This window comes from Hyperolius riggenbachi, chromosome 4 (assembly GCF_040937935.1).
Source record: "Hyperolius riggenbachi isolate aHypRig1 chromosome 4, aHypRig1.pri, whole genome shotgun sequence".
In the NCBI taxonomy this organism is placed as follows: domain Eukaryota; kingdom Metazoa; phylum Chordata; class Amphibia; order Anura; family Hyperoliidae; genus Hyperolius; species Hyperolius riggenbachi.
The window spans coordinates 250,490,574-250,515,161 of record NC_090649.1 but is presented as its reverse complement, the minus strand read 5'-3'; the positions used below and the strand labels follow the sequence as shown (position 1 = coordinate 250,515,161).

Below are 24,588 nucleotides of genomic sequence, written 5' to 3'. Positions count from 1 at the left end.
ATGGTTTAAAACAAAACATATCTATGTGTTAGAATGGCCCAGTCAAAGTCCAGATCTAAATCCAATCGAGAATCTGTGGCAAGATCTGAAAACTGCTGTTCACAAGCGCTGTTCATCTAATCTGACTGAGCTGGAGCTGTTTTGCAAAGAAGAATGGGCAAGGATTTCAGTCTGTAGATGTGCAAAGCTGGTAGAGACATACCCTAAAAGAATCGCAGCTGTGATTGCAGCAAAAGGTGATTCTACAAAGTATTGACTCAGGGGGCCGAATAATTACGCACACCCCCACTTTGACGTTATTTATTTGTAAAAATGTTTGGAATGATGTATGATTTTCGATCCACTTCTCACATGTACACCACTTTGTATTGGTCCTTCACGTGGAATTCAAATAAAATTGATGCATGTTTGTGGCAGTAATGTGACAAAATGTGGAAAACTTCAAGGGGGCCGAATACTTTTGCAACCCACTGTATATAGTGGCCAGAACCCGAAGTCTGGCCACTTCGGGTTTTGGCCAGTCGAAACGCGAAGTGGCCGTGCAGCTTCGGCCAGTGTTGGAAAAAAATACTCCCGGCCGCATAAATGTCTTGCTGCTTCTAAAATGTTGTAAAATCCAGGCGGGAATTAATTCCCCTGGCGGCACGGCAATGTGTCAGATGAAGCCGCCTCTTTGGCTCTGCCTCCTCCCCCTGCCCCGCTACTATGCAGCTGCGGCAGCCGGGGCCACGCCTGTACCCCAGAGTCGTTCGTAGTGACGAGGATTCCTGCCGTTCGTTCCTATGCAGAGCGGGTGCTGGCAGAAGCAATGTCTGCAGCCTTCCCGCTCTGCTTCCCTGCCGCAACAAACGATCGGGGACACGCTTGGTTGGCTGCTGCAGCTGCATAGTAGAGGGGCAGGGGGAGGAGGCAGAGCCGAAGAGGCGGCTTCATCTGACATATTGCCATGCCGCCAGGGGAGTTAATTCACACCGGGATTTTAAAACATTTTGGCCACAGCAAGACATGTAAGCGACCGGGAGTATTTCATTTCAAACACTGGCAGGAGGGGCAGGGCCACTTCGCATTTTTGACCGGCCAGACTTCGGGTTCTGGCCGTAACATATATAAGATAATTTATCTCCTTTCATGTCATTTACCCAGTGTAAGCTGAATGCTAGGTACAAGTTACCAGTTAGTCGCAACAAGCCGTACAAACCTACTGAAATTTAACTCGTACCCTAAAATTCTATGCAGACTGCACCATTTGCCTGTCTACATTCCTGGTCCCAGAATGTTTCCTCGCAGCACTGTATGGAATAAATCCAGAGCTAAAGCTAAATGCTTTGTCTTCCAAAAACACTATTGGGAAAGTCGCATCCATAACAAAAGTGCCCGATATCTGAAGACCATAAGTTCTGCCTGTTGAGTATAATGCCTGACAAAGTCCCAAAAAGGTCCCTCTATCCAAAGCTCTTGTTTCTTGCAGGGCTGTGGAGTCGGAGTCGGGGCAATTTTGGGTGCCTGGAGTCGGAGTCGGGGAAAAAATGCTCCGACTCCTAATGAACTTAAACTGAAATTAAAATAGAAAATATGATAAAATTTTCTATTTCTCAGATAATAGTCATCATAAATAATGTATACTTACAGTAATAGCTGTGCTTAGTCCACAAAAATGAAATAAACCAATCAAAATTAGTTACTTGTGCTGCTTCAATAAAGCAGTCCCCGTATTTTTAAAGTCAGATATACACATCTGATTGTGACTATATACTTATGATGTGTACACAGGAATCTCTTATATATGTTACGGCCAGAACCCGAAGTGTGGCCACTTTGCGTTCTGGCCGGCCACTTCGGGTTCTGGCCGGCCATTGTGCGAACTGGCCGCTGCACTGCGGCCAATGTTAGAAATGGAATGTTTCCCTCGCAAGATTAATGTGTTTTCTGGCTGTCTCTGGCCAAATGTTGCAAAAGTTAGGTAATTTAATAAAATGAAGCCGGCGGCTTCCGTTCTCTCTCCTCCCCAATACTAGCAGCTGGATGGGGGGAGGGGGGGGAGACGTGTCCCCCAGAGTCGTTCGTCGTAACAGGCAATCCTGCCGTTCCTGCAGAGCGGGTGCTGCCAGAAGCGATGTCTGCAGCCTCCCCGCTCTGCTTCAGTGCAGCCATGGACGACTCTGGGGGGACTCGCGTGTAACCCGCCCCCCGCAGCGCCCATAGGAGAAAGAGAGAGAGAGGCAGGGGGAGGAGAGATAGCTGAAGCCGGTGGCTTCAGCCGGTAATTGCCGCCGGCTTCATTTCATTAACTAAACTAACTTTTGCTACATTTGGCCAGAGACGGCCAGAAAACACATTGATCTTCCCAGGGAAACATTCCATTTCTAACATTGGCCGCATAGCAGCGGCCAGTTCGCATATTGACCGGCCAGAACCCGAAGTGGCCACACTTCGGGTTCTGGCCGTAACATATATACTAAATAACATCTATGCTGTAAGTATAAAGCCTGATGTGTAGCCGTGTCACTATTAGAGATGGTCAATGAGATTGAAATAATTCTGCGTTGATTCTGATTTATGCAAATGTACGCACTCTTTGCTCATGAAATCAAATCCTTTGATATGTTGTTAAACTTTGGTTTGGGGACTACGAATTAAATGGTACCTGAGAAGGATGAAAAGAAAAATTTTATACATACCTGCGGCTTCTTCCAGCCCCCTTTAGGCTAATCAGTCCCTCGCTGTCCACCTCCACCATCTGGATCTTCTGCTAGGAGTCCTGGTAATTCAGCCAGTCAGCGCAGTCCGGCCGCATGCTGCTTCCACAGCCAGGAGCGTTCTGCACCTGTGCAGTAGTGCTGCGCAGGTGTAGTATGCTCCCAGCGGTGGAGTGTGTGCATGCGCACTACGCCAGACTGGCTCAAGTACCTGGACTCAAAGCAGAAGATCCAGGTGGTGGAGGAGGACAGCGAGGGACTGATTAGCCTGAAGGGGGCTGGAGGAAGCCCCAGGTATGTATAAAACTTTAATTTCATCTGCCTCAGGTTTACTTTGTTACACAGAAGTACTATACTCTACATATGCACTCCCCACAGAGCTGCAGGGAATCCACTGAGAATGTTGTGCACATTGAACACAGAGGTGTTGTCTATCACCCATAAACCTGGTTCAGATTGTGCATAAAGAATGTGTAATAGAGGAAGAATTTCCTTATTCCCCTGCAGAGTACCTGCACATCACTCTTATGCTGGGCATACACGGCTCGATGCCGGCACGTCACCGCTCGTCCCCGCGGGCGCTGCTAATCAGCATTTCATTTGCTTCCATTGTTCTCCCCGCCGGTATCGAGCGCAGAATTGATCCGGCGGGGTATCGGATAGGTTGAAAATTATCAATCGAGCCATCAACGGCTCGATTGATAATATAAAACGAGCCGTGTATGCCCAGCATTACATATACCCACAGTTAAATTGCCTAGGGCCTGATAGATGTTCTTTGTTCCGGTCTGTACCTTTTTTACAAGTACTCTTACCAAGGACTAGTTTTAGTCTTTGACTAAAGGGAATAAATATGGCAGTCTCCATATCCTTCTCACTTCAGTTGTCTTTTAAAATTCCTAAGCGTTGGCAGTTAAGAGACGAATTTCATGTTACATACTTTCAATCAACAAGATTGTAATATGCAAATTAGAGGAGTCTGAGTCGGTGGAATCCTAAACTGAGGTGTCTGAGTCGGTGGATTTTTGTACTGACTCCTCAGCCCTGGTTTCTTGCTAACCAATATGTGACTTTGAAGTGGTTGGCCTCAGACTGCCCCACCATCATAAGAATACGCTATGAAAGTCTGTTGCAGCTTCCCTGTCAAAGGTTGTTAAGACAAATGGGTTGAAAAATAAGACAAAACTCTAAATTGAAATTGATAAAGGGAAAAACAGAGGTGCCAGGAAGATTAAAATGTACTAAAAACAGTTTAAAATGGGAGGTAGCGGTGGACTTACCTCCCCATTGAAGACTCAAATTGTCTTGTTTTAGGCAATAACTTTATTGTATACTCAAGAAAACAGTGCAACACATTTCGCTGTATTTCACCCACTTCCTCGGGCTATAAATGGGAGTAACTTATGCAAGCTCTCAGCAGACAAGACAGACATATTCTAGATTCTGACACTGCTGTCTTTTCTTATTTCCTGTGTGTGCATTTATACAATCACCTTCTAAATAGGCCCTCTGTTCCTAAACTGCCTGTTCATTTTGTTTGAGTTGATTTGTATTGGAACATAGAAGAAATGTGAGAACCCTGCCAGAGGGGAATTACTGTGCATTGCCAAGGTCATGTAATAGCCATGTTGGAGTTTTTTCCTCGTGTATGCTCTATTTCCCTTACTAGCAAACGGTTTGGCAGTGTCCTAATTTTGCATAAAGCGCAAACTATTGTTACACATCTTCAACACACCTTGACCGGTTTGTGTTAGTAACCTAGTAGTATAGCTGTGTATAACATGCAGACAAAAACCAAGCTGATATGTTTGCCATAACGACATGCAATATGTATATAAAGCTAAATGTTAACTTCTGGTGTATACTATATACTAACAGGTCGTGTTGTATTCCACATTCCTGACTGGTTTCATCATCTGTTAATGGGAGGAAGAATCCTGTTCAAAAACACACTGGAAACCTATGCAGACCATTGCCTGCAACATAAGCTAGAGCATCTTAGTCAAGAGCATCGGCTAGTCTCACTCATAACACTTCTTAGAGGTAAGCGTCCTCTCCATTTTGTTGGAACTGTAACACGACTATGTTGTAAATGACACTCCATAAAAGAACAGCTTTTTTTTTCCTCTTCTTACAGCGTTGTACTTTCCATAGGGTGGTTTTCATTATGTGTGTGTTTTTTAATTTTGCAGATGCTATTTTTTGTGAAAGTTCTGAGCAACGATCTTTAGCAGTTAGACAGAAACGAGCAAAGCAGACATTTGATGAAATGATGAACTACATACCAGGTATCCCACCTGCTTATACAGAATGTATTCACATCAAACAGGTTTTTGTTTTTTTTATTTTTTTTTATTATTATTTCTTCCTCTTTTCTCTCTTTAGAAAAAATATTTTGCTTAAATGTGGGTGTGTGCGTGTGTATGTGTTCATACAGTATGTATGTATGTATATATGCTGAGGCAGAAGATTTTTTTTTTTTGTGAAGGAATGTTTTTTTTTAATTGCGCATATTTTTGCATATATTTTTTACATAATTGTAGCTTGTCTGCAGACATTTTTTATTTAATACATGAAAGGCCATTTGTTGCATATCCATGATTGAGATATCTCAGGGTCACTGACCATCAACCATATTGAGGCAGGATCTTGCAGTGTATGGAGTGTTGGGTGCAGATTGTTGCTGAATTGGTTGGATGTGTGATGTTGAGAGATTGATTGTGGGGCTAGTGGATGGCCTTTGTGTACGAGGATTTAATTGTGCATTAATTGAATGCTGTGTATAATAATAATAATAATTTTCAATAAAGATTTATTAACAACCCTTCAACTGAGGGGTTTTACCCCTTGACCACCAGAGCAATTTTCACCTTTTAGCGCTCCTTCCATTCATTCGTCTATAACTTTATTATTATCGCAATGAAATGAACTATATCTTGTTTTTTTCGCCACCAATTAGGCTTTCTTTAGGTGGGACATTATGCCAAGAATTATTTTATTCTAAATGTGTTTTAATGGGAAAATAGGAAAAAATGTGGGAAAAAAATTATTATTTTTCAGTTTTCGGCCTTTGTAGTTTTTAAATAATGCATGCTACTGTAATTAAAACCCATGAAATGTATTTGCCCATTTGTCCCGGTTATAAAACCGTTTAAATTATGGCCCTATCACAATGTTTGGCACCAATATTTTAATTGGAAATAAAGGTGCATTTTTTTCAGTTTTGCGTCCATCCCTAATTACAAGCCCGTAGTTTATAAAGTAACAGTGTTATACCCTCTTGACATAAATATTTAAAAAGTTCAGTCCCTAAGGTAACTATTTATGTATTTTTTTTAATTGTAATTTTTTTTTTATTACAAAAAAAAAAATTGGGGAGTGTGGGAGGTAAGGAGTTAATTTTTTTGTGTAAGACTAATTTATTTGTATGTGAAAAATGGTTTAGGGTGTAGTTTTACTATTTGGCCACAAGATGACAACAGTAACTTTTTGTTTAATGCGACCTGCAAGCGTCCTTCCGGAAGCTTGCAGGAAATACTAGGAGGCTGGGAAAGTTTTTTTTTTTTTTTTTGTTTTTCACAATGATCGCGCTGCTTATCGGAGAAGCAGCGGATAATTGCGGGGCTTAGATCAACAAACAGGAATGGATTTTCCCGTTCATTGATCTCTGGGGCCAGCGGCGTGTTTACGAGCAGGAGTGCGCGCTACAGCGAGCGGGCAGCGGCGGGAGCGCGGAAAGTACGGATTTCTCTGTCCCTGGTGGTGAAAGGATGGAAAAAGGGACGCAGAAATTCGTACGCGTGGGGGTAAAGTGGTTAAGCTGCGTGCGCAGGAGTTTCAGTTTATAGTTTATTTGAACATTTGTGAGTGGAAATATTGGGTGCTCTTAATGGTGTCTCCTTGCAGCCCATTTTTACATTTTGGCGAAGGAGCGCTACAATCATTTGCTAGTTACCTTTGATTATATGTAAGGGTGGCATGGGCAGTTGAGCTGCAGGTGGCTGTCTACCTCTCATCTTACCTGACCAGATTGGGCTATGGCTGGTTCTTGCGTGGCACAAGAAAAACCTGGTCTGCTCAGTCTGAGACCCAGGGAGCAGGTACGTGGGAGGGGGAGGCAGCCACACACACGTCATTTGAAAAGAGAAGACTGTTGGGAGGACCAATATACAGAATGCACTCCAGCACCAAGAGGAAAGGAAGAGTTTTACTGCAACCCATCAGCAGCCCTGCATTTCAGAAGTGGACATGCACTGGAAACAATGAATGTTAAATACTACTTCCGGTACACAAACAACTTATTTTGAAGAGTTAACTAAAAACCTTTGGAGCCAGAGCTTACACATCATGCTGCCCCTATCCTGTGGAATGCCTTGCCAAACGTAATCAAGACCGCTCCAGTCCAACCCCAGACACGTTTAAATCAAAACTGAAAAGCCACCTGTTTAGTCTGGGCATTTATGATCACATAACTTTTCCCCCTGTACACATCACTATGTACTGGTCTGTCATATGGGAGAAAAGCGCTTTACAATTTTTGTTGTTGTTGTAAACCTATGTGATCATTCGGTATTATGCAATACATGTTACCAGAAAATAGTAACCACATAGTTTTAAAGGAAAGCAGCATGTCCAAGGAACTTCAGTATTTTCAGCAACATTTTGTATTGGTAGCAGCTGTAATATGGGTGTAACTTCAATGAAAACATTTCAAAATGGTGTAAACACTTCTTTAGTGTTTATTACTGGAATAATTCACTACTCTAGTAGCAAAACGAGTGTTCATTCTAGTAGTATTGCCAAGAAAATAGCAACAACTAATATTTGGAACGCTTGTGTTCCTTATAACCAATGTCCTTGTTGATTATTCCTAATTGATAAAGTTGCACTCCATGAAGTTGATTCAGTCTTGATTTTATCCTCGTATGTGTCTCATCTTGCATTTGTACAGATTTAATTGGAAAATGTATTGGGGATGAAGCCAAGTATGAAGGAATTAGGCTGCTGTTTGATGGCCTGCAGCAGCCTGTGCTTAACAAACAGGTAATGTTGCATTTTAGACAAGCGGTTTGCTGGCATAATCTGTATCTAAGCTGTTAACATAATATAGCTCTTCTGTGGTAAACACATAGTACTGTCATTGTCACATAGATAACAAGCTTAAATGTGTGGGGAAGGAACAGGACCTGTATGTGTGTATGTGACTACTGCTGCTCAGTGTGTATCAGTGGAGTATGTCTCAATCACTCTGTGTCTTGGTTATCTCCCGCACCTTGGATCTGTATGAAAATATAAACAAAAGAAAAATCCATGACTAAAGGCGGCCACTAATGATCCAATCTTTTTCATCCAATCTTACCATTACTATGTAATATAAGGTAACTGCCTGAAGTATCTATTCAGTATATTCACTCAATTTACCCTTATACTACATAGATTTGGTAAGATTGGATGAAAAAGATTGGATCATTAGTGGCCACCCTAATGGTGAAGCACTGCCAGAAGATACATTGACATTTTCTCAGCAGCTGCACTTTTTTATCCATCGCATTCTGATTGGAACTGATGGAAAGATGCCTAATAAGTTATAAAGCAATCTTTCTACTCTAATGGCTTACAATTGCTGTTTTCAGTGGTTAAGATTAGTTAGGAAAAAATCCTATATTCTTGTGAGTTATTGCAGCAGATTTGAACTCCTGATATGTTTTTTGGATTGAAGCACGAATTTTGAGTATATTCATCTTAAGCAGTATACTCCTGAGGCATCTCCTGCCTTGAATCAGTGACACCATCTGCAAAGTGCTTGTTCAATAAAAACTGACAGGGGTGGGGGTAATCTTGCCTCTTCAATTGCAAAGCTCTAGAGAAACTGATGGTGAAAAGTGTTGCTTGCAACCTCTGAAGATGGTAAAAACAAAAACACATCTGGTGGGGCTCATGATGCATGCTGTGGGCTTTAAAATATGATGACTTGTAGCAGAACATTAAAAATGATTCAAGATATTAATGTTGTTAATTATCCTGGTTTCAGCTTCAGAAACTTTCCTATATCTACATATTGCTGTATATTGATATGCAACCTTGCACTCCCAGTGAAGTTTAGCCTAGGCTATGATGCCATGCAGCCTTTTGCCCTAGAGCTCTCTGGTTACCATTTACTACACTGATATGGAAAAAAAAAACAAATCTCAGAGCTTCACCTTGCTAGCAGTAAAGATGCCCTTATCTTGGATACATTTAGGGCCTGTTTCCACTATGAGCAATTCACTGCATTTCCCCACATGAAAATTCAGACAGGGAAACAAAGCCTATTGAAATCAATATACTGCTGTCCGATTCGCGTGCTGGGAAAAAAGAATCGGACAGCATGCAGGAAAAAACACAGAGAATGCATGCAAATCCATATAACCTTGCATGACACTGCTAGAGGGATTTGGATGGGTCTCCCATCATAGTTGTGCCTGCATTGTATCTCGCAAGATGCATGCTGTGCGCAGTGAAAACGGGCCCTTAACCTCCCTGGTGGTATCCCCAAGTGAGGCACTGAGTTTAAAATGCTGCCAGAGATCTCACCCTGCAGTGCAAGCTCTACAATCTATTCAGAAATCTCTGCTGTAATTATCTTATCTCAGTATATTAACTACTTGCCGACTGCTCCACGCCAATTTGCGTGAGCAATGCGGCAGCCCCAGGACCGCTCCACGTCGATTGGCGTGAACGGTTGTCTATGGGGCTAGCAGGAGATTGCACGCACGCTGCGCGCACATCTCCTGCTCAGGGGGCGGAGCTCCATCCCACCTTTAGTCTCTGAGCGGCTTTGTACAGCGCTGCGATCTGCAGCAGCGCTGTACTGGGGACAGCCGTGTGACAAGGCTATCCCCACTGGAGATGCGGAAGTGATCCGCTGTCATAGGCCTATGACGGATGATCACGCTGATTGGCTGGCGGGGGGAGGGAGGGCGGAAGCGGGGTAAAGTAAAAAAAAAATTATTTAAAAAAATAGTAAAATAAACATTTATTTATAAAAAAACAAAAACAAACACTGGGGGGGCCATCAGACCCCACCAACAGAGAGCTCTGTTGGTGGGGAGAAAAGGGGGGAGGAATCACTTGTGTGCTGAGTTATACGGTCCTGCAGCTTGGCCTTAAAGCTGCAGTGGCCAATTTTAAGAAAAAATGCCTGGTCTTTAGGGGGGTTAACACTGCGATCCTGAAGTGGTTAAGCACTATTGTGTCGCCGATGCCAAAGGATAGTGAGAGGGAAGCTTGTCATCTTCCCTCCCACATTCCTGCTCTTCATTGATTGGATGAGAGCATTTCACTGTGACAGGCTTAGGCTGAAATCGAATCCTGTGCTCACACGTGTTTACAAGCAAGCTAGCTATGCCACTGCAGATTGGAGGAGGAAAGTAAGGGAGGAAACTACATCAGAATTAGCTTCACTCTGAGGGAAAAAGAGATGGCACATGCCAGGAACAGAATTCTCTTAATTTACTATATAAAATTTACTGAAATCAAAACATGGACAGTGCAACACATAAGCCTATCCTTCAATGCGCAGGATTTCCGTCCTGCGCATTGAAGGATAGGCTTCAGCCTATCATATGCCGGTGATCCTCGGCCAATCAGAGGCCGGGGATCGCCGATCTGCCTTACGGCGCTGCTGAGCAGCAGCGCCGTATGATGTAAACAGCGGGGATTTCTTCCCCGCCTGTTTACATTTTGCCGGCGAGCCGCGATCGGCGGCTCTCCGGCTGTTCACGGAGACACCCTCCGTGAACTGACATGGAAAGGCCGCTCGATCGAGCGGCCGTTTCCATGGTAACCCGCAGACGACCAGTTTACGCCAATCGGCGTTAGCTGGTCGTCAAGAGGTTAAAGCGCGCCACCAGCCATTCTTCCTTTCCTCTGATCTGAGGCTCTATCACTGCAGGGTTATAGCGCCACTGGGTGAACAGAGGGAGAACTGCAGTGCTGCATCCCAGGGAGGTTTGTAAGTGCCGGGGCTGCTGAGGGCTCTTTAGCAGTATGGTTTTTTTTTTTTCTGGTTTAAAAAAAAAAAAAATTGCACTGCTTTTAGACCCTAAAATTTGGATATAATCCTACCACTGGGGAGGTTAAGAATGTAAATCAGGATGAGGTAAGATTTTACAATGGACAAACACTGGCTAATTTATAGATAAAAATTTTAAAAATGTTACAGTTTTATTCATTGTTATATTCAGTAAAGTTCCTCTATATATAAAATAGTGAAAATAACCAGAGAAAAACTGGTTAACAACATTAGTAACTGTTTGTGTTCCTGTTAGTAAACATATCTGTATCAGTGCATTACACTGATGTCACTTATAATTTTCTTTCAGTTGTCTTACATTCTGCTTGATGTTGTACTGCTTGAGATATTCCCAGAACTCAGCAAGGTAATGTGTACATTTGTGTATAAAAAGATCTGCTGATTTTGTTCTTGACCAAACCTTCATTGCACTGCTATAATGAAGAAGGTGTTCTAGTTCTCATGTTATCTGCAGCTGATGGCACCATAGGAAAAAATAATCTATGCTACATTTTACTTAGCGATAATTGTACATTTTACATGTATGTATTTAAAATTTTACAATTTTTTTGTGATAATGGGCGTTTAAGTGATTTGTACTTGTTGATAAATAATATCAATTGTGTTATTGATAGCTGAGCAGTGGGTTCCTCATGGCTGTTGTGTGGTGTTGGCTTTGATAACTTGGCTTGGCTTTGAGGGTCTTACTGCTCATGTGTGAAAACATATGAGGCTGCAATATCCTTTTCTGAAGCAGGTAATGGGTAAGCTGCCTTTTATCTCATGTTTCTCATCTGGATTGTTCCTGAATGCTAATTATGCACATTCACTATGGTAAAAGAAGATGTAGAATTTCAACTAGATCAATTTTTCTGAATAAACCTACATGCTTGTCCTACATCGTAGACCAACTAGGTTGCACAGTATCTGAATGTCTGTAATCTAAAGCTGCATCCACTTTTTTAATACATACTTAACTGATTGTTATTAATATTGGGTATTATGTGAAACTTCTGCAGGAATAAGACCTAATCTGTATGGGGACAGAATACAATTTACAATGTTTAGTTGTTTTCCTCATTATTTTATTCTACACTGCTATTTTAGTTACATAATGATGGCCTCAAACTTTCAGGCTTAAGGCATTTTTCTTAAACCTCATCCATTTTAGGACCATATGATGTGGTTTCACAAACTGTTGTCTGGAGGTGAATTGCAGGTTGCATAAAGTCACAGGAATAGGTTTTTCTAAAATGGTAGGACTTACAAGTATAGCTACAAATGTCCCTCAGCTTAAAACAAAACTAACGTCAAAACACCAATAGATTGCCAGACAAGTTACAGTGGTTTACAAAAGTATTCTGCCCCCTTGAAGTTTTCCACATTTTGTCTTATTACTGCCAAAAACATGAATCAATTTTATTTGAATTCCACGTGAAAGACCAATACAAAGTGGTGTACACGTGAGAAGTGGAAAGAAAATCATACAGGATTCCAAACTTTAAAAAAAACAAAACTGCAAAGTGGGGTGTGCGTAATTATTCAGCCCCCTGAGTGAATACTTTCTAGAACCACCTTTTGCTGCAATTACAGCTGCCAGTCTTTTAGGGTATGTCTCTACCAGCTTTTCACATCTAGAGACTGAAGTCCTTGCCCATTCTTCTTTGCAAAACAGCTCCAGCTCAGTCAGATTAGATGGACAGCATTTGTGAACAGCAGTTTTCAGATCTTGCCACAGATTCTCGATTGGATTTAGATCTGGACTTTGACTGGGCCATTCTAACACATGGGATATGTTTTGTTTTAAACCATTCCATTGTTGCCCTGGTTTTATGTTTAGGGTCGTTGTCCTGCTGGAAGGTGAACCTCTGCCCGAGACTCAAGTCTTTTGCAGACTCCAAGAGGTTTTTTTTCCAAGATTGCCCTATATTTGGCTCCATCCATGTTCCCATCAACTCTGACCAGCTTCCCTGTCCCTGCTGAAGAGAAGCACCCCCAGAGTATGATGCTGCCACCATCATATTTGACAGTGGGAATGGTGTGTTGTGAGTGATGTGCAGTGTTAGTTTTCCGCCACACATAGCGTTTTGCATTTTGGCCAAATAGTTCCATTTTGGTCTCCTAGAGTACCTTCTTCCACATGTTTGCTGTGTCCCCCACATGGCTTGTGGCAAACGGGACTTCTTATGCTTTTCTGTTAACAATGGCTTTCTTCTTGCCACTCTTCCATAAAGGCCAACTTTCTGCAGTGCACGACTAATAGTTGTCCTATGGACAGATTCCCCCTACCTGAGCTGTAGATCTCTGCAGCTCGTCCAGAGTCACCATGGGTTAGGTGGACGGCCTTGTCTTGGTAGGTTTACAGTTGTGCCATACTCCTTCCATTTCTGAATGATCGCTTGAACAGTGCTCCGTGGGATGTTCAAGGCTTTGGAAATCTTTTTGTAGCCTAAGCCTGCTTTAAATTTCTCAATAACTTTATCCCTGACCTGTCTGGTGTGTTCTTTGAACTTCATGATGATGTTGCTCCCAATATTCTCTTAGACAACCTCTGAAGCCATCTCAGAGCAACTGTATTTGTACTGGCATTAGATTACACACAGGTGCACTCTATTTAGTCATTAGCACTCATCAGGCAATGTCTATGGGCAACTGACTGCACTCAGACCAAAGGGGGCTGAATAATTAGGCACACCCCACTTTGCAGTTATTTATTTGTAAAACATTTTTGGAATCATGTATGATTTTCGTTCCACTCACTTTGTATTCGTCCTTCACGTGGAATTCTAATAAAATTGATTATATAGTATATATTGATAAGCCAGTTATTATATAGTATATAGTATATTGATAAGCCAGTTATTATATTAATAACCATTTAAGATTGCGTAGCTGTTTGTAACAACCTCCAAGGCGTCACGAGAACTACAACAGATAATTGTATTTTATAGAAAGGCTATGAAAAAAAAAATGCATTTGGAATGTAATTGTAGAATCAATGGGCTCAATTCTGGTAGCGTTTAGTAGATAATTACCTCATGGAATTGGGTTTACCTCATGAGGAAAATAAACTTTTGAATTCTGGTAGTAAAATTTTACCTCCTGTAATTTCATGAGGTAATTCATGTGGTAATTTTCGACTACAAATGTGTGATATTTAGTAATGAAATACCTCACACTTGAATTCTGAAGAGAAATAAGGGGAGTATTTGCATGTCTTTTACCTCACATAATTAGACCTACCTCTACCACATGATAAATGTACTGCTGTGACAGAATTGTGATATCTGTCACATAACATGGAGCCTTTTCAGCTTGTTCTGTGTTCAGGGCCCCCATATTTTGCTGAAATAAGAAAAAGGGCTCCAAACCCTGTACAATCCCCCCCCCCCCCCCCAACATTGGCATTCCCCAACCTCTGGTTGGAAAAAAAAGTAAAAATGCTCGAACCCACAGCCTCTATTTTTAGAAAAATTAATGAAAACTGTGGCAAACATCGATTCCCCCCCCCCTCCTCTGGTTAAGAGTGCTCTGAGGCCCCCCTGCAGCCTCTAAAAGTAAAAGTGCTGTAACCCCCCTCCAGACCCTCAGCCTCTAAAAGTGCTCTGACCCCCCTCCCCCCAGCCTCTAAAAGTGCTCCTACCCCCCCCCCCCCCCCCAGCCTCTAAAGGTAAATGAGCTAGATTTTTATTTATTTTTTATAATGGATGCCTATAAATTTACCTTTCATAGGTTGCTACATAATCAAATACACCTTCCCTCCTCAAAAAAAAAAATCTTCCAAAGACTATCCTAACTTATGGAAGACAATTAAAGACTATTACTTATTTGCTGCAGGCTTACCACTGAAATACCTCATGTTTTACCTCACTCTATGCATTTACCTCATGTTTGGAAATGGAGAAAAATCTTTCAGAATTGATAAAAGAAGAGGAAAACACCTCATGAGGTATTTTACCTACAAACAAATATTTACCTCACATAGCTACCAGAATTCAGCCCATTTTGTTTATGCAGTATAAAGATTGAAACTTGCAATTGTAGCAGACCACTGGTGGCCACTTCCTCGGCTTTCAATCAGTTACATGTTAGCAGTACAGGTATAAAACCGTTACCTGTAATTTATTGTTGGCCTCTCCACCTGCAGTTCCTCCAATCTTACATCATCTAGATACTTGTACAGTAGAATCTCAGTTATACAGAACTCCATTAAAAGGAATTCTCAAGCAACTGACATACACTTCTGATCCTCTAAATCATCATATCTAGTACATTTTCTACCACCACTGTAAAAATTGCCTAAAGCAAAATTCCCTTTTAATTACTGTATTTCAACATCAATACAGAGAATATGGTATGGGTATTGTGCGAATGGTGGACAGCGCTGAAGATGTTTGCTTATTGGGTCCACTTGGCATGAATAACTTTAGTTGCAGCATATTTTCAGGTGGACAGTCCTGGCAAAAACATGTTAATTATGCCAGCAAGATTGTAATTTCTCTACTGTTCATTGTTTAATGGAGTAATGGGACATTACTGATACTTGTGAAATGTATCCTTGCAGTGAAGATCTTTGAGTTCATCTCATTAATGCGTACCATGTAACAAAATTAAGTCTTTTAGTAAAACAAGGTTTCCAAGAAAGTTTGAGCAATAGTATTAAAGTGTACCAGAGATTGCACAGGGGAGGCAGATGGGACACAGAGGCATGTACCCTAGTCCATGATATGCCTTTTTGTCCCCTCCAAGCAGCTTGTCGGCATCTAACTGGGTAAGGGGTGTTCCTTGCAGAAGAAGCACCCCTGCAAACTTCCCCTTCCCCAGCAGCTCTGCCTCTCCCGCATCATTTCCCCGCCTCCCTGCACTCTTGTTCTGTGATAAGACACACAGCAGAGCTTGCAGTGTCGTGAATCCAAGAGTCACTGAAACTGAAGGATATCTGGCCACAGCAGCGGCACAGAGTGACTGTAATTGAGGCTACCTGATTTGGCCAGCCAGCAGAAACTCAAGCAGTAGGGTCAGATCATGCTGCCTAGGTCTCAATTCAGGAAATTTATTTTCCCTTCTGAGTAAGAGTTACCGAGAAGAGGAAGTGAGGTTAAATCCTGCCAGTAGAAACACAGAGAGCAATAAACTGCTCGTTTCAGTAATGTGAGAAGGGGTACAACATATGCAAGGTTTTTATTGCAGTCTTTGTTCCCATTGAAAGGATTTTCCCCTTTTTCAGTGACTGGATCATTGCTTTCAGGAGGGGAGGAAAAATCTCCCCAGTTGATTCATAATAAAGGCAAGATTTGGATGAAGTTATATTTTGGTTTGTAAGTGTTCTGGAAATTACATATGTTCTCACGGGTAAACCACATAGTTGTACAGCAGTTGATCTCTTAGTAAGAAATGCTTTGCTGGGTTTGGGTAAATGACGCTCTTTGTGGTTCTATTGCAGCCCCAGAAACGACAGCATGGAAGTGAAGAGGAAAAGTGAAAGAACCCTATGAATCTGTCCTCGTTTCAGTGACTATATTTTCTGAAAACCTTAAAATGACCTAATGATCACTATTGTACTTGAGGCATTTTGTGATGCAGAGTTAGTGTATCTCCACCTAACACTTATATTGCACACGGTTTACATTGATGTCATTGTTTCCTTTTCAGTGTCCCGGTTGGTGAGATCCTTCATTTAGGCCTGGTGCACACCAAAAACCGCTAGCAGATCCGCAAAATGCTAGCAGATTTTGAAACGCTTTTTTTAATTTTTTTGCAGCGTTTCAGCTAGCGTTTTGCGGTTTTGTGTAGCGGTTTTGGTGTAGTAGATTTCATGTATTGTTACAGTAAAGCTGTTACTGAACAGCTACTGTAACAAAAACCGCCTGGCAAACCGCTCTGAAGTGCCGTTTTTCAGAGCAGTTTGCGGTTTTCCTATACTTAACATTGAGGCAGAAACGCATCCACAATCCAAAATCTGCAGCAGCCCAGGAGTATGCGTTTCTGCAAAACGCCTCCCGCTCTGGTGTGCACCAGCCCATTGAAATACATTACCCTAGCGGATCCACACCTGCAAGCGGATCGCAAACCGCAGCAGAACCGCTCTGGTGTGCACTAGGCCTTACTGTTGTTTGATATCATTAGGTCAGAAAATGAGCATAGGTTTAACTGGGACTGAAGTGAGAGCTACATCAAATGAAGAGAGTTTTTCTGTAGTCCATTTCTGGGTGTGAGAAACTTCCCTTTTTTTTCTTGTCCCAGAGCTGCAAAAGCATTTTTGCCAGAGTTTTAAGTGTCATACAACTAAAGTATTTATTCCCTCATAAAAAGTTCAAAGTGGGCATCAGGTGCAGATACATTCCTTTCTTTCTTGAGTTGTCCTGTGTGCTCTGAACACTGAGAACTTGACATGACAATACAGCTTGGATGTTAGAGCACTGGGATACATCTCCAGATACACCAGTTAAAGCAAAACTACAGTCACCATATATACTGTATGTCATTTTGCCTTCTTAAAACAGAAGGTATTTGCGATAATTCAGCTGTAAGTGAGCAACTCTGGTTTTCCATGTGGCAGCACTACTGAATATGCAATCATCTCTTTATGCCCCTGAGGTGCACATCAAGAACTGCTGTTGTATAGTGAGCCTGTAGCGGCACACCAATCCAACATCTATACAGCTTGTTTCTGACTTATTGGTCCTTATCAGTGCATGGTATTGATTATTATGGTTGTATGGGATAGGGCTTGGACCCCAGTACCAAGGAATACCCAGTCATATATTTTGTGTATCTTATATACACAAATATAAACCGTATTGTTTCTGAAATGAATGTCGTACAGCAGAAAACCTAGTGTTGAAAAGTAATTATTGACCTGAGCTTCTTCTAAAAAAAAAATGATTCCCAGGACTATGGTTGTCACATGATCATGATTAAATCTGGTTACATTTAATATGCTAAATATGTAATATTAGCAGCAGATATTTTGTTTCCCACCATGGAGTCCTACCAAGTCTTGAATGAAAGTTGTTTTCTGATGTTTAAGGGCTTGTGATTAGATTACAGTACTTTCATGTAAAGTAGTCAATCGGCCTCACCAATGCCTAATACCTCAACAAATACTGCAGCAGTAGTTAGGTAGTTAAATGGCAGTTATAGGTCCATCACTTCCTTCTACCAAACGTAATTGCCATTTTGCCTTCTTAAAGCAAAGTATTTGTGGTAATTCAGCTTTGAGAGCAACCGTGGTTTCCCATGATGCATCACTCCTGATTATGCACTTCATCTCTTTACACCCTTAAAAGCAAGACTGCACATGCAGAACTGCTGGTGTTTAGTGAGCCCGCGAGTTGTCTGGGCATCCCTTCCCGTTATCAGGGAGAATTCAAAACCATTTTCTGTTAACACCATCCCTGATTCCAAATGACCATCAAATGCTTTGCAGCAATGATACGAGTGTGTGAAGGATGCTCCCATTCATGCCTACTGAGACAGTGGAGGTGATTCACCACCTGCCAGACATTGTATAGAATGGTTTTGAACCATATTTCAATCATGTGACCACTCATAGGAACACTGTCATTCAGTTAGATGGGGGTGGCAGATTTCTGGCATGTTTTTACGCCGTCTATGCGAACTTGGTTAGGCACCTACTGTAATATATTTGATGCATCTGAAAGATTTAGGTAGTGTTCACATTTATTAAAATTCACATGCAAATGTGTTTGCCACACATCTAATGAAAGTCAATAGAGAATCACACTTCTGATAAAGTTTGTGAAATTGCATGTGCGTTTTCGCATGTGCAAAAAATAAAACCTTACATCTTGCAGCATGAATTTAATTTTCATTAGCCATGGTAAACAGTGTGCAGAAAAACTGCACACAAACTCTATTTTAATGCGAACTAATGTTCTGTTTTTCACAAGAAGTGTGAACTCTGCCTTATATTTTCTGATATTGGTTAACATTTAAAGAAACACTTTTTTTTCCTTTTCTTATTCTGCTGTGAAGTAAATAGGACCTCTCATTGAGAGTACTTTATCAGGAGCCCGTTGTGACACGTACTCAACAAACCTGTATCCTATTCCATATACCCACAAATCTCCTATTCAGATTTTAAGAACTTGGTGTAAGGAGTTTTACATAGCTACTCCTACACCCACGTGTGATTATGCTTCTGCCGGTGAGGGGGGATGACGCACTTGCATGCCCAGCACAGAAAGTAGGAAGGTTAGAGATAATCACTGAGGTGCCCATTTTCAAAGTTTTGTGCAATGTTTCTGCAAAGCCAGGTGAAAGTGGTGAGGCTCTTGAGTCATCGTATTTCTGTCCACAGTTCAAAGTACCTGCGTTTAACTCTTTAACCTCTTAACATAGCTTAAAGGGAACCTTAACTGAGAGGGATATGGATGTTTCCATTTAAACAATACTAGTTGCCCGGCAGTCCTGCTGATCTCTTTGGATGCAGTAGTGGCTAAATCACACACTTGAAACAAGCATGCAGCTAATCCAGTCTGACTTGAGTCAGAGCCCCTGATCTGCAAGCTTGTTGAGGGGCTGTGGCTAAAAGTATTAGAGACACAGGATCAGCAGGAGAGTCGGGCAACTGGTATTATTTTAAAAGGAAAAATCCATATCCTTCTCAGTTTAGGTTCCCTTTAAAGAGAAACTCCAGTGACATATAGTAGAATGTAGTAAATTATTCAGGATAGCCAATTTTAACCTCTTGAGAACTGCGGTGAAGGCGGGGCGTAGCTCTGCCCCCCAAGCAGGAGATGCGCGCGCAGCCTGTATGCGATCTCCTGCTAGGGGCTAGACGGTCGTTCATGCCAATCAGCTTGGAGCGGTCCTGGGGCTGCCGCACTGCTCACGCCAATTGGCATGGAGCAGTCGGCAAGTAGTTAATTATCCTGGTGCCAGCATCAGAAATCCTCAGAAATCTATAGGTATCTATATATTTGTGTATATTAGTATGTTGCCTCGCCCTTTCTGTGACTTTTTTGCCAAGGCTTTTTAGCTATGCGGAATTCTCCTCCCAGTGCCCTCTTGGCTATTATCTGTGCTGGCTTTGACAATGATGCACCTGCCAGCAGTAAAGAACTTGCCACCTGTGATAAGTTTCGGAATGTAAATCAGGGTGAGGAAACATTTTACAGGGAAAATACTGAGCAAATAATTCATTAATTGTTGAAAAAAAACATGAAATTTAAGTCAGTGCTTTATATACATTAAAGTTACTCTTTGAGAACTTTTAGAGGGCCAGTGTACACCAAAAACCTCTAGCAGGTCCGCAAAACGCTAGAGGTTTTTGAAGCAGATTTTCAGAGCGATTCCTAGGCATGTTTAGGCTCTTATTCACACCTGCATTTTCAAAACGCCGGCAATTTTTGCCAGCGTTTTGCAGGAGTGATTTTTTCCCGCGATTTCACACGGAAAAATCACTGAACATTAAGACGATTTTGGCACGATCGCGTTTTGCGCTTCGATTGCACTGAAACGCGTTTGCGTTTGGCGGTTTTACCTGTTTTTGGGCGATTTGCGGCGATTAGCACAAATCGCCCAAGTAAGAACGGGCCCATAGGCTTTCATTACACTAGCGCATTTAAAAAGCGCTAGCGTTTGAGCGTTTTGCCAAAATCGCAGCAAAACGCTCTAGTGTGAATGGGGCCTCAGAGAGACTTTCTAAACATGCCTGGCATTTTTTGGAGCGTTTTTGTGTAGCAATTTCATATATTGTTACAGTAAAGCGGTTACTGAACAGCTCCTGTAACAAAAATGCTTGGAAAAACGCTCTGATCTAGCGTTTTTCAGAGCGATTTTCCACTTTCCTATACTTTAACATTGAGGCAGAAATGCCTCAGAAATCTAAAAAATGCTGCACGATGGGAGTTTTGCGGTTTTGGAAAAAATGAACCGCTCTGGTGTGCACCAGCCCATTGAAATACATTGCTCAGGCGGTTTTCAAACCGCTAGCGTTTTTAAAAACGCTCATGAACCGCTCTGGTGTGCACCAGCCCATATTCTGGCAGACAGGTTTGCTTTAAATGGATTTTCTACATTTTACTCGTGTGTTTATGGGAGCTACTCCAACTGTTTGTGAGGATAAGATACCTGAAGATTCTCTTCTATGTGAAAAAGCTGCCTCACTTCTTATCTGGGGATGGTCAATGAGATGGTAACAATATGATACAAACTTCAGGCAGTTTTTTGCATCTCACAGATCTACCAATAGAATGCAGTCATTGCTGAATTTGTTAGGTCCATTTTGAAGCTGCATAAATCTGCCTAAAATGTTAAGCTTGAAAAATTAATAGTTTAATTGACCTTTCTTAGTCTTATTGCCTGCAGAAGCTGAATTGTAATTTGTGTTCCACTACATAGAGAATATTCACTGTGCACAGTGGACCTTCTTTTTCACCTTGTATAGTGCCCTTTATGGTTAGACTACCCTGTGTTCCCCATCTTGACTCTCTTCCTGTTTAGTTACACTTGCTACCAGGATAGGACGTAGGAACAATCTCCTTGGTGTCGACATGTACAGCAACAAAGCCTTGCCAGAATTTTTGTCTATGGCCTCACTTCACTAAGATTATCTCCTGTCTTTAATAACTCTTCTAGAGTTGTTACCATGGTGATAAGGCATGTAGTATTCAGGAAACATTTTACCTCAGGCAAACCTAAAGTTAACTCTTCTGTCTTTAAGTTAACTCTTCAATCCTTAAAGGACTTACGAGCCCAAAATGTCTAAAAAAGCAAAGTACCTGTAAGCTGTTTAAATGCACGGAGGACGCCGTCCGCGCCCTCCGTGCAGTTCCGCCGGGTCCCCTTTCTGAGATCGCCCCCCGCGCCGACCCCGACCCCCCAGGCCGGGTCGGGCTCTCGTGCCGCTCTCAATATGGCCGCTTCCATTGGCCGCGGCTGCACAGTCCGCCTGGCCGCGAGTGCGGCTGCGCAGCTTTACGGCCAACCCCTCCGATCCACGCTACAGTGCGTGGTTCGGGGGTTGGCCGTAGAGCTGCGCAGCCGCACTCGCGGCCAGGCGGACTGCGCAGCCGCGGCCAATGGAAGCGGCCATATTGAGAGCGGCACGAGAGCCCGACCCGGCCTGGGGGGCGATCTCAGGAAGGGGACCCGGCGGAACTGCACGGAGGGCGCGGACGGCGTTCTCCGTGCATTTAAACAGCTTACAGGTACTTTGCTTTTTTAGACATTTTGGGCTCGTAAGTCCTTTAAAATAATTCCAGAGTTAAAGACAGGCTGTTAATTAACTGCATGTGAAAATAACTACAGAGGAGGTAAATTAACTACAGAGGAGGTAAATTAACTACAGAGGAGGTAAATTAACTACAGAGGAGGTAAATTAACTACAGAGGAGGTAAATTAACTACAGAGGAGGTAACTTAAGGAATGAAGAGTTAAGATAACTCTCTCACTGGTGGAGGTAAGTTTTCTCTTGCCTTATTATCTCCAGCATGATCTTAGTGAATTGAGGCCAATGTCACCATAGAAAAAATATTGCCTCATTTAAGTGAAATTGCATCTCAGTTAGTTCTTTGGGATACCTGCAGGTACTTTTGCCACTAGACTCTAATCCTTGGGCCAACAGTAAGTAGAAGCCTTCAAGTTTGACTTTTTGATCTTTTCCTTACCTATTGTTAATAAATTGAGTGCGCTATTTCTTAAAGGTTCTCTCGCTGCGATGTGGAAAGCAGGAAGGAACATGGCTGATTTCCAGTTCTGAGTACTCAAGATTTTGGGGGTTTAATGCGCAAACTCTTTGGGCGTGGAAATGTAACAAACAAAGTACTTTGATACCTGGTAGTGATTTGAGCAAAGCAGTGTCATGAATTTAAAAAATGTTACAAACCTTGAAAATTGCACTTTAATCTGCTTGCACTACCAGCCTAAATCAAATTTTAACTTTAACTATTAATTTATTTCTTTAGTTTGACCTCCCTCTTTTTTTGGGTAGGGAAAAGCCATAGAGTTCACCTATCATTAGAGACCTGTGACAGCTGCCATGACTTCTTTCAACTAAATTCTCCTGGCTCTAGTAATGTTCATATAATTATAATGCTTTCTGAGTTACCTACTTGAAATAAATGTGCAGATCCAGGAGAGTCATATGATCATTGGAATACCTTATCTGCATACTGTATAAACTTTGCTTTCTTGGAATTTTCCTTTATCAAGAAGCGCCACTTACCACTGGGTAAATTGCTGCAAACGTCTGAAAGTCCCGGCCACAACAATTAACAAGGAAAGGGGCAGGGGGGAAAATACTGGATTACAGGAAGGGGAGTGAATAATTGCTGCATTTGGGGGCCTGGAGTTGTTATTGGCTGCACTTAAGAGACAGGAGGGGTTAATGGCTACAATACTGTATGCAGTGCAATCCTTAACCCCTCCTGGTCCCCAAGTGCAGCTGTTAATTCTTCCTGGGCTCCAAGTGCAGCCATTCATTTTGTTGGGTAGACTTCTACTTTAATCAATAAAAAAAAATCCAGCTTAAGAGGGTTGAATATTGGAGTTGACTTATACACAAGGTCGACTTATATTCAAGTATATATGGTGATTCTCTCCAGTAATTGTTTTTGAAAATATTTTAACTCAATAACTAGCATTAGCCAGGAATCTAGCATTTTTTTAGGTGGGTATCAGGATGGCAACCACCACAGTGTAATGACAGATGTACTTTATTTTCCAGGCTAATAACCAATGATCAACATTAGTCAGTCATTTTAGGAGGTTGGCTTATGGCTTACTCCATATTTCTCTTAAAACCGGTGCACTTTAAATCATCTTGCTGATGTGTGATATGTAAATTATTAGTAAACTTTGTTCTTTTGTACATTGTTTGTAAATATTTTCTCTGTAAACTTGTTACCAGAATAAAACACGCTGTAGTGTGAAACCTTTTGTTGATCTGTAGTACATAAGCACTGACCTGCTGGGAGATGTGAAATTATTTTATGTCATATAAGCTATTGACTCAACAGCGCAATAAACAATTTGCATCAACTGTAATTTATTTGCATCTACTTGACAATCACTAGCTTCCAAGATCCTCCTAGACCCCACTGCTGCTGCCTGGGACCATCTTCCTCTTTGCGGCTGTGCTTTTGGCTGTGTATAAGCTTGGCTTTACTGCGCATGTACAATTTGTGCATGCCCAATAGCAGGAATGGAGGAAAAAGCCATACACTGTATTTATGTAAGATTTAAGGTTATTAAATATTGCCACTACAGTACCATTTAATGTCTAAAGAGGGCTATGATTTTTCAGACAAGGCAGGTAATTTAAAGGATACCCAAGCCAAAAGGCTTCGGTAAAAAGTGAAGGTACAGTGGATAGGGGGGTATACGCAAATAATTGCTGCGCCTCCCCTTCCCCTCCGTCACTCCCTGTTCTCCTACAATATGTACTTTTATTCTGGGCGACTACAAACCCGGACATACTGCGCCGTGCATGCACAGTATGTCAGTTCTGCTCCCCTATGGCCAGGCAGAGTTATGTCACAGGACATGTGATGTTCACTGCAGTGGAGCATGCACGCTGGGACGCAGGAGTGGGAGGAGCGAGTGCGCTCCTGTCCTGTGACATCATTGCGTGGCCACAGGGGAGCAGAACGGACATACTGCACAGTATATCCGGTTTTGGAGTAATTACAGCACAGATTGTGGGAGAATGGCGAGTGATGGAGGGGAACAGGAGGCGTGGTAAGAATTTGCTTATTTATATTATATAAATTTAATTTAGCACTGGTATCCTTTAAGAATATGCTCATCCAAGATGACAGGTATTCAGGTGCGTGTTCAGTTTACCTGGCTAATGCAGGGTGCCCAGTTATT

General features: G+C 42.0%; 1 protein-coding gene across 2 annotated transcripts in view; it reads left to right on the top strand.

Moving 5' to 3' along the window:
• SNX14 (sorting nexin 14) overlaps positions 1-16,302 on the top strand; it is a 116,644-nt gene extending 100,342 nt beyond the window's left edge. For both annotated transcript variants that reach the window (XM_068231111.1, XM_068231109.1), the window contains 5 exons: positions 4,575-4,739; positions 4,889-4,984; positions 7,648-7,739; positions 11,060-11,116; positions 16,193-16,302. In XM_068231111.1, the coding sequence (XP_068087212.1) occupies positions 4,575-4,739; positions 4,889-4,984; positions 7,648-7,739; positions 11,060-11,116; positions 16,193-16,231 (449 nt within the window). In that variant the 3' untranslated portion in view covers positions 16,232-16,302. The remainder of the gene's footprint in view (positions 1-4,574; positions 4,740-4,888; positions 4,985-7,647; positions 7,740-11,059; positions 11,117-16,192) is intronic.
• Positions 16,303-24,588: the final 8,286 nt, after the last annotated feature.